This window comes from Hyalella azteca, unplaced genomic scaffold (genome assembly GCF_000764305.2).
Source record: "Hyalella azteca isolate HAZT.00-mixed unplaced genomic scaffold, Hazt_2.0.2 contig4129, whole genome shotgun sequence".
Taxonomy (NCBI): Eukaryota; Metazoa; Arthropoda; class Malacostraca; order Amphipoda; family Hyalellidae; genus Hyalella; species Hyalella azteca.
The window spans coordinates 10,518-21,617 of record NW_025934355.1 but is presented as its reverse complement, the minus strand read 5'-3'; the positions used below and the strand labels follow the sequence as shown (position 1 = coordinate 21,617).

At 38.4% G+C, this 11,100-nt stretch overlaps 1 protein-coding gene across 1 annotated transcript; it reads right to left on the bottom strand.

The window, feature by feature from the left end:
• Nucleotides 1-5,092: 5,092 nt before the first annotated feature.
• Nucleotides 5,093-7,058, bottom strand: LOC108671657 (exoglucanase 1). The gene is made up of 3 exons (XM_018159228.2): nt 6,920-7,058; nt 6,156-6,733; nt 5,093-6,036 (listed from the first exon to the last, which is right to left on the bottom strand). Exons 1-3 carry the CDS (start codon nt 7,049-7,051, stop codon nt 5,373-5,375), a joined length of 1,374 nt encoding a protein of 457 aa, XP_018014717.1. The 5' UTR covers nt 7,052-7,058; the 3' UTR covers nt 5,093-5,372.
• Between the last annotated feature and the right edge of the window lie 4,042 nt (nt 7,059-11,100).

Here is an 11,100-nt window from a genome sequence, read left to right as displayed (position 1 = left end):
GCAGAGAGGTGCGGGTTCGATCCCAGCTCTGTGCGCCAGTTTCTGGTCGGAATCGGCGAGGAGGCCGGGCGGTTAAGCATAGCAGAATTGTAGCAGTGCGTTGCGTGTTCGAGACCTCAAAATGCTGTGAATGTTCTGCGATGTTAAGAATCGGCGACAGGCCTACGGCCTAATGAACGCTGAAACCGCTATTATTATTATTATTATTATTATTATCATTATTATTAAGCAATGAGCAAGAAATTGGACATTACACGCGAGCTCCGGACTATGCATGATGTGTTGTGGGGCACTCGCATCGTGATTCCGTATCTGTGAAACCTCGTACGCTGCTTTTGAGCTGAGAATGTTAGGACCGACTAATAAACTAAATGGCTATGATCAGGGGCCGTAATATCGCAACTGACGAAGTACATGTAGCGTCCTGAGTGCACGTAGCGGCCTAAATACCTGTAACGGCATTAGCGCCCTTAGCGACCTTAATTATAGGACACGTGGTGGCCTACTGACCAGAAATTGCATCTCATTTAATTTTTGGATGTGCTAACGAATGGGCTTCACAGTTCCAACACCTATCCATTATACACAGATTTCCAGTGATACATGTAGGGATCCTTGGTATCAGTTATGGAACATTTTTATCATTAGGCTTGGAGGTCAATAAGAACCAATATTATCAAGATAGAATTTAAATTAAATTTCAAGCTCACCAGAATTCATAACAGGACAAGCACAACAATCTCACGATTTATTAAGCAACCTTGCATGGCTTGGTACACGAATGTTTCCTGCGTCAATTCATTAAGAGACTTGAAATTTTTCGACATTATAGCCTAAGATCAATTCTAGGCCAAGTTTACATATAAAAAGCATTTTTCTCCAACGCTATTAATAGTTCAAGAAGCAATTTAGCCTCAATCACGTCGATGGGATAATTGGTCTTTGTCGCTCCATTTTTTATATAATTCCAGGACTCTTAGAACTGGACGATTATGTGCGCAGGATAATTATTTAGAACACGCTAAGTTAAAATGGACTAATTTATAAATAAGTAAGACGAATAACTTACATCATCGACCACAGCAGCAGGGCACGAAAAAATCAACGTCCAATATGTCTCGAATTGAATTAATTTATTCCTACGATAATTACAAGTCCAATGGAAAAATGATGCATGGAAACGATATATATAATTGATATAAATCAAACATTTCCATGGTTTTATGGTGGTTAAGTCTAAAAATATGGAGCTTGTAAGTTATGACGGACTAAACTTGCAGCTTTGCTGGCATGACTTTTCAGGTATAACAAATAAGTAACCTGTGAAATCTTTTTAAATAAAAATTATTTAATAATCATAAGATGCATAGCATGAAAGTAGGCTAGTCCGATAATTTGAATCTAGTTAATCAAACAACTTACGGTTTCACTGCAGTCGAAGTTATGGTAATTTACCCAGCCCTTATTGAGGGAGCAAACACGAAACCTAACATATTCTAACCATGGAAAAAATGCCATAAGATTCTACACAGGCATTTTATTATTCAATAATTTTGCAATAATTTTTACTCTTTTCTTTATTCTATTCGGGACCTTTAATTAAATCCGCTACTTGCTGTACGTCTACACGCAACATCGCCTGAGAAGGAGCACCATAAACTGGGGGAAAATTACTCTACGGTCTTGTTTGTCAGGAACGATGATGTCCAAGACGAATAAACACTTACGCGAAATAACATGGATAAGTCACATGAAATTCAATGCAATTGTCATAAAAATGTAATCCATTGAGACCGCGAACGTGTGCATTTTATTAATACTTTTTTACTTACAAAAGCAAACTACCGCGTAAATATCACAATTAAATCCATTGTTCTTCCATCGAAGTCATTATCAAATAAGTGCAGCGTCCTTGACAAAATCAAATGCTATCAAATGTTCCCAATAACAATTCACAAATGTCGGGACCGTAAATCTCGTTTCCCGGAATCGACGCGTTCGAGCAAACGTTCGTTGAGATCAAAGCCCGGCCGTGCGCCGCATCTATTAGGTTTATTAGCATGTTTTGGGGGCAGAATATTGCGCGAGCAAACATTGGTGGTCGTTGTGGCAGATCCTTCTCATGCCAGACAAATACGAGCATCTTTGGTGAGCAGAGCAAGCGGCCATGTTTCTCTCTCGAGGCAATGGAGAGCAAAAGATTGCCGCGCGCATCATTGCACGAAGATTGCATGGCAAAAGTGACATAAAATTATTGCAATGCCTAATGGATCCGAACTTGGGTCTCATTTTAGGCGAATATACGACCATCGACTCAGCGGATGTGTTTTAGAAGATTTGCGTTTTCATATAGGTATTGAAAATACGTAACTTTTCCTTTAAATTACATTGTTTGATTAGGAGAAATTGGCGAACATTGAGTTGTTCAATGGTAGACCTAAATTATAATTACCACCACACACACGCACTATAAAGAAGGCACGCATTCAGAGGGAAAGCATTAATCAGGATAAGGTTAGCTTTGACTAGACTATAATAATCTAATAAGGACAAGGACAGCTTTAATTGTTAGCTGGGATAATATTTCATTACAGTGCTTTCGAGACGAAAATCGAGTAGGTACTTATACAAACACTGCCAGTACCGCTATAAAACTTTAATTAAAAGGAAATCAATGGTTTTGTTCGAAATCAAGACGTGATCTACAGTAAATTGGCAGAACCTAACAAGCTAAACTGACCAGCCTAACCTAACCTAAACAAATCTAACCGAGTCTCATTAACCGGACTAAACCAAACTAAATCTAATAAAATCGGACACTGAAAAATTTAGGTAACGGACAATTTATCGGTGTTTTGAAAATCTAAAATTAAATTCATTATCAAATCAAAGAGGAAAAATGTTAGAAGTTCTGGAAGTTCTTCATGCAATGGATAAAACAAAATCGCTAGAAACACCTCTTAATATTTTTAATGACCTTAATTTTATTACTAGTAGATAATCATAGTTTCGGTTGGAGTTTTGAAGTAGTATAACATATTATAAAATATAAAGTTTGTGTCGCAATCGGTACGGATTTCAAGCATGACTAAAATTTCGAAATTCTCATTTAGCTACAGATAAAAATTTTTCGTATCTCTGATTGAGTAGCAAACTATTGATTATAAAGTTTTAATTTATAACTGCACTTCTGTTTCGTGTATAAAATAACAACAATTTTAATGCATAGCTGCTGTAAATCACTGAAACTTGAGAAAAGGAAAATTGAGCAAATCAAGTTTCTCTTGCCCACTTGGTATTTTTTCGTATGATAGTGTAAGTATAACGCACCTTCAACTTCGCCTCGTGTTGAATGAATTTTTTCGTCTGATAGTGTTAGTCTCTCAGTAGGACTTCCAACTTCGTCTTGTGTTGAATGGATTTTCAGCGACCATTTCTGTTTCTTAACAAGCAGCATCAAGATTGATTGAATTGCAACTTCATTTTCTAAGAATTTCCAGGCTAAAAACAGGCAGAGCAAAGTTGTTGCAAGGACAGCAGCGCTGCAAATGATGACAAGCGACATTTCGGGGAGACTCCAGAAAAAGTTCGAGGTAAAACTGTCAAGGGAAGCATCGCTTATGCGTCTGAAATGTAGCAGAGGAAGTCAAACAAATGAAAGAAATGAATAAATCAAAGTGATAAGGAGTGGACCGATAAAGATCGAAAGCAATGCGATGTTCGGCCAGAAACGTTGTAGCGAAAACGTTATAATCGATCTTTGTTATCCAAAGCCATTCATTGGCCTTTCTTGCATCTCTCTAAAAATGAAATGTAACAATTACACCAATGAATAAAAAAATAATTTATTTAAGTAAAATAAGGAGCTCAGAGGTAATAGAGCTCAATTCTACCTATTAACGGCTTCAGGCATTATACTTCTGCTTTACTTTCGACGGAAGTTGCAGAGGGATCAGCAAATATATACCTAATGAGGCCATTTAGGCTTCGTTAGGGAAGCAAATAATGATTTTCTGCAAACAGTAACGATAATAAGCAAGAGGTTCTTGTGAGTATAACAAACGACGTCATTAGTGAAGCAAGATTATGAGGTAGACCTGAACTCAAGAACTAGAGCGAGATATTTTTCATTCCTTCAAGGAAATACATTATTGAAGTTCACTTTTAAAGAAAAATACGAGATAGTTCAGCTCAGTCGTAGAGAAACTCTTTTTAGAACATTAATTCGTGTTCTTAATCATCACAAACTTGGCTGTGTTCCAGTTCTTTATGTCAAGAACTAATTGCGAATAATTATGATTAGGTTTTGACAACGTCATAAATAGATTAATTGAAATCGGCAAGCTAAATGAGCAAATATAAAGGAATTGTTTCGTATCTAAACAAAATTTGAACGCGCGAAATTCGTGGACTGCAAGAAGTGGAAGGAATTCCTGAGGCATATCTTGCCGAGTCCGAGCTACAAATCTTGGTCTGGGATTTGGATCCTCAGTAAATTGCCCTGATGCTCGCAGCCTCAGAGCCGCGCTCCAGCGCATACAAATGTGACCAACCTCAATGTGTGGATGAGCTGCCTGCTTGGNGCCCTGTCTCTTATACACATCTAGATGTGTATAAGAGACAGGTGTGGATGAGCTGCCTGCTTGGCTAAGTGGATGGTCATAATGCGAGGTGATGAGCGCTATGTGACCAACCTCAATGTGTGGATGAGCTGCCTGCTTGGCCAAGTGGATGGTCATAATGCGGGTTGACGCTGCACGCCTTAATTGTTGCTCCTCATGATGTCTCACGTGTTTCTGTTAGCCGAACTTCAACTTTTTTTAATATTATAATGTTTTTATAAAATATTCTTTTTGTCGAATGCGAGGAGACATTATAAATGCTTTCGTAGATCTTTTAAACTGTTTCAAATTTTTACCAAAATACCGCCAACCTTCCGATAAGTCGATCTTGACCTCAGCAATAGGTTGATAACAACAAGTCGGCATTATTTTGTTGGCCTCGAACTTTTTCCAGATTTTTGTATTTTAAAGTTGGGGTAAGAAAGTGCAAACGTCGTTTCTATTTTTTTTGTCGAATAAAAGAAATAGATGACAGCATGAAGGCTCTTGAAAATGTTACATTACCTAAAAACAATGGAGTAAAATTCTCAATAACTTCTCGCTCGTGGAATTGATCAAACTAGTAAATGTTTGCACGCCAAATTAGGCTTAATATATTTCCAAATTTACCGCCCGTCATGCAAGCGACTTGATACAACGTTGATTACTACGATAGTTTATTTAGTTCAAACAACGTTAAATAAATGTTATTTTACGTTAGGTGCATGGTGGGCTACGAAATGATTTAATAATTATTGATATACAGTTGAATTACCCAGAATAAGTGGAGCCGAGCGTGCCATACTTAATGTTCGAGATGGTCATTGCGGTATCAGGATAGTTGGCTATTATGTCATCAGGTCTGCCGCTATCTGCAGGGCAGGGACCGTTCAAGGCGCCGGGAGACGAAGGATCAGCATCAGGAGGGAACAGTCCGTCCAACCACAACATATAAGAACCGTAATCTGCCCAGAGGGCGAAAACGAGTACAACTCCTCTGTCTAGGGCCTCGCCTATGGTCTTGAGTCCACCCACGGTAGCGGCATAATTCCCTGCGCCAATATATGATGTAAAGTCAGCACAGAATCCGTCGCTAATGGAGTTATGACTTTCCAAGCCTGGATAGTTGACATACGAGTTCTCAATAACAACTTCGTCCTGCACGTAGATGCGCCTAATGTCAATCAGGTCTCCAGTGTCGCTGCCATCGGCGGTAACAAATTGAGTTACCACCGTAAATGGTCGCCTCGTGTCGATGACATAGCTGTCGTTTGCGCCGTAGAAGAAGTGTTGGTTCAGCTTAAAATTGTTGTAGCCACACCCGTCCTTGTCGCACACTCCGCTGTACCTGTCACCCCCATCGCCGCATTCTGTACCGGTGCAGAGGTAGTAGCCATCGATTGTGCAGCCATGTGTTGTGTAAGCATTCGCCCACCTGCAAATGAAACAGTTATACGTAATAGTCATTCCAATAGAAGTTATTAAACGGATATAAAAGTGTGAATTGGTCAAAAATTTTAACTTTAATTTCCACGGATTTCCAAAGATACCCACGAGTTGGCTTCCCAAAGGTCAAATTCGAAGCAGCAGACACCTTCTTCAGTGTATCGTTCCACATTAACTTTGCCAGCGTAGTAAGACAGGTCGTGTTTGCATTGACCATCGCAAGTTCCTATTCCGTATTTAGCTCCTGCTTTGTTACTTGGAAAAGAAGCCATGCCCCCATCCTCTTCCATTTCGGCGAAGAATACACCCCCGTTCATTCCGCAAGGTAGGAGGGACGTGTCCACATCAAAGGTGAATTCACGGTTTTTCATCCTAAACATTTTATACTTGTCTTCCGTAGCCAAAAGGTAGCCATTTTCACCAACCGTAGATTCTGTAGCGAAACGAAACGTAATGGAATTTCCGTCAGTTGTAGTGCCGTAAGTTACGTCGTATTGTTCTTGAGTAACACCGGCAACCGCACAATTCTGAGCGCAAGTAAGCCCATCGGGGCAGAGGATGGGATCGTAACCATCGCCAGTGAGACAGGATGTTTGACCGTTGTCAGCGACGGAGTACAACCATCGACGAGACGCGTCCATCACGAACGAAGTCGCTTCCGTTTGGCATCCAGCGGCATCGCACACCTTCAAGAAAGTATAGTTAAGCATAAATGGCGCATAATTGGTTTCGAGTTATTTATTCTTACGTATACGTTTGAGACTAAAAATAAAATTTCGCATGCAAAAAGAAAAAAAGTGGACAAACGTTACCAGATTTTAGTGTTCACTGGCTGGTTTTAGAAGCAACTGGGTATAGGCACTATGACCCACCTGTATAGGCAGCGGTGGGTGAAACTCCTGCACTATTGTGCCAGGTTGTTGAGCAAACCCAATTCCTGCGAAAACATAGATTAACCCGATTGCTCTGATCATGGCCGAGTCAGTTCTCATTGCTCCGTACATGGCTGAGTCAGCTCTATAACTGATCATAATAAAAAAATTACGTACATTAAGTCACTAATCTATACATATCGTCCAGGTGTTCGAGTTCTCACCATCCGAGCACCAGCGTTCTTCTATCTGAGTATGACAACGGAGAAAACTTTTATGTCAACAAGTAACACAAGTAGCATGAAATGCAATACAGTTTTTGGCTGCAATGTTTGTTGCTAATTGGTTTGTTATTTATTAATATTAATAATAATAACAAAATATATTAATATTAATAACAAAAATCAAGAATATTAGTTTTTCATGAATGATGAAGCACGGTAAAATAGTGCATTAATTAGCTTTATTCGCGTTCCCATCAAGTAAGTCTGTTCAACTTCTCATGTTACTCTAGGTGCGAACTGTTAATTGACTTGTCAATTGCTGCATGGTGTCCTATCATGATACCCTTTGTACATAATTGCTGCATAGTGTCCTATCATCATACCCTTTGTACATAATTGATGTATCGTGTCCTGTCATGGTACCCTTTGTACATAATTGATGTATAGGCAGCGGTGGGTGAAACTCCTGCACTATTGTGCCAGGTTGTTGAGCGAACCCAATTCCTGCGAAAACAAAGATTAACCCGATTGCTCTGTTCATGGCCGAGTCAGTTCTCTAACTGATCATAATAAAACATTTCGTACAAGTCACTAATATACACACGTCGTCCAGGTGTTCGAGTTCTCATCATCAGAGCATCAGCATCCTTCTATCTCAGTTTGACAGGGAGCAAACTTTTGTGTCAACAAATAGCATTAAATGCAATTCAGCTTTAGGCTGCAGTGTTTGTCGCTAATTAGTTTGTTATTTATTAACAAGAATAAAAAATCAAGAATATTAGTTATTTCATGAATGATGAAGCACGGTAAAATACGTGCATTAATTATAGCTTTAATCGTGTTCCCATCAAGCAAGTCTGTTCAACTTCTCATGCCACTCTAGGTACGGACTGTTAATTAACTTGTCAATTGCTGCATAGTGTCCTATCATTATACCTATGTACATAATTGATGTATCGTGTCCTGTCATGGTACCCTTTGTGCATAATTGATGTAGCGTGTCCTGTCATGGTACCCTTTGTACATAATTGATGTAACGTGTCCTACTATGGTACCCTTTGTACATAATTTACGTATCGAATCCTATCATGTAAATTTAAATAACTCCCTGCACTATTTTTACGTATATTTTGTTTGAATCTTTGATTCTGTATTGAATGTTAGTCCTTTAAGTAAATTATGTTTATGGTGTGCTAAGAATATTGTATGGATAAATAACGGTGTGCCGCTTCAAGTCAGGCTTACAAGCAATATACATATTCACTGAGAAGTATTTCAAAGTATTTAATGCCAAGCTTTGCATAATTGACCTTATTCAGGGTTTGAGCGCTGAAGTAGTAATTAATAAAATAAGAGTGAGTACTAAATTTAATTACGGTTGCTGAGGAGGACAGGGAAAACTTGTATTTTCTAAAATTCTTGTATTTTTCTTTTATTTTCTTTTTAATTTCTTGTATTTTTTCTTTTTAATTTCTTGTATTTTCTAAATTAAAGGTACACGGCACTATTGACAGCAGTTATAATTGATGTAACGTATCCTACTATGGTACTCTTTGTGCATAATTGATGTAGTGTGTCCTGTCATGGGTACGGTACCCTTTGTATATAATTGATGTAACGTGTCCTACTATGGTAGGGCCCACCGTATCGTCAGAAAATAACCATTTCAAGTCAGGCTTACAAGCAATATACATATTCACTGAGAAGTATTTCAAAGTATTTAATGCCAAGCTTTGCATAACTGACCTTATTCAGGGTTTGTGCGCTGAAGTAGTAATTAATAAAAAAAGCGTAATTACTAAATATAATTACGGTTGCTGAGGAGGACAGGGCAAACTTCAATCCTTATATAGTAATTAGCTTGTATTTTCTAAATTAAAGGTACACGGCACTATTGACAGCAGTGCTGGATCTTCATCTTAAAGTGAAAGTTTAGTCCTGTGGGAAGAATATAGGACGAGACCTCGATCCAAGGCATCCCGAACGCTTTAATTTCTGCCATCGCTGGGGCTTCATTTGCATCCAACACGCAACAGCATTGCACCTGCGCAATAACGAACCGGAGGAAGAGTTTAAGTTTTTTCGATTTAATAAAAGTTCTCAAGAGTTTATTCTAATTTCGAACGTAATCTAACTAATAAATTTTATTAATTGTACATACTGGAGATAATTTGATGAATATGAATATCAGACGAAAATGTATTTCATTTAATTATCTATCGACATCATTAAGTATCTATTTTTAGTATCGACTTCGGCCAAGAGGATGCGAAGAACGATATTGTCGTAAATTTGACTTATTCATCAGATTTGACTTTACAATAAAAATATTATACGGGGATCAAGCAGATGCTGGCTCTTCAACTGCATTGCTGCAACCAACACGGAGGTTCACACGGCTGCGTGAGTGTGGTGCGTGCGCTGCGTGAGAGTTCAGCACTATCGTGAGAAGCAAGCGTGGGAATTCAGCAAGTGAACTTTGCTTCATCTCAATTCCTTTTTGAAAAGATAGAAATCAAATTATTTTTGCACTCAAGCAAATTCTCAAATGACGGCCCTTGAAAAAATCTCTATTTCTTTTTTATATACTCAGAAAAGTGAATATGCATATTAATTGTTCGCAGTATTTCTGCACGTATCACTGATTTGGTCTTATGCCGGGTCAAACTGTGTCAGAATGGCTCGCACAATGCCAAAAAGTGCATCGTTGTTAGGACAAGTACCCACTCATTTCTCAAGATGTAGAGTAGAATTTAAGATATTTTCGCACTCAAATTTCCGAATCACTGGACCTTGAGAACAAGACTGGAAATATTCGATGATCACTTGGCACAAATTTACTCTTGGCGATGCAAGCATAACACTGTCACATTACAGGCCTTCCATCAACTTGCTTCTCACGGAACCGCAGTATTTTACAATCGCTAGGAAAATATAAGTTTTAAAGGTTCTCAAGAAATCCGTCACCGTGGTGCCACTGATTCTTAAAAACCCAGAATGAAGACTAGTGCGTCTTACATCAGTACCGCCTTTGTCAGGACAAGTGAAAGTGAGTGCTGTGAGTACGCAGGGAAGTGGAAAGTTAGAGTAACAATAACTAACTTTAAAATTATAAAAGCCGGAAAAACTGGTATAGTAAAACCGAAACACTGGTTTTTGACACCGGCTGTCGTTGAATTTTGGCTGCTGGCGCCAATCGTTATCAATTGAGAGCAGTCGAATTGTATAGTCAGAAAGGAAGAAAATATCCGTTCAGAAGTCGGGAAATATATCGCCTACCAATAACTCTATTCGAAATTTGGCAACCTGAACACGTAGATTTATGTGACAGGTGCATCAGTTTCGTAGTTGCTGGAGTTCAGTGCATTGATTTGTGATCACTCCATTGAGTTTGCCGAGCAATAAACGTATAAATTTCCAATAGATGCTTCAGGAACTGTCGTTAACAGGCTCTGTCGCTGCCTCCTCAGCACGAGTGTCTATATATTATGAAAGGTTGCCCAGCTCCGCTGTCTTGCAGTGGCCGCATTGCAACGACGGGGGCTACAATTAGTTGCTTTATTTTAGGTTAATTCAAATAAGAATGATATCTTTAACTGCAGAACAAGAAAATATTAACATTACACAATAATATATTGGATTCGAATATTATGTCGCATTCTATAATAAGCGTATTGACTGGAAAAAATATAAAAAAAATAATTAAATCTATAAATAGTTGGAAATTTTTTAAAATTCTAAATAATGAATGAACTTGTCTCTAGAAGCCTGATTAGGAGTTATTTAAAGTAATCGCAGGATGTTTCCAATAATGCTTCTTACATTTTAAAATTTTTAATTCCCAGGTTTCTATATGCAATCGCACACCAACGACTTGAGGTAAAACTTGCAAGAATTTATCTTTGAAATTCACGTTATGGTTTCAAAAATTCTCCAGACATGATCGACATTCACAAT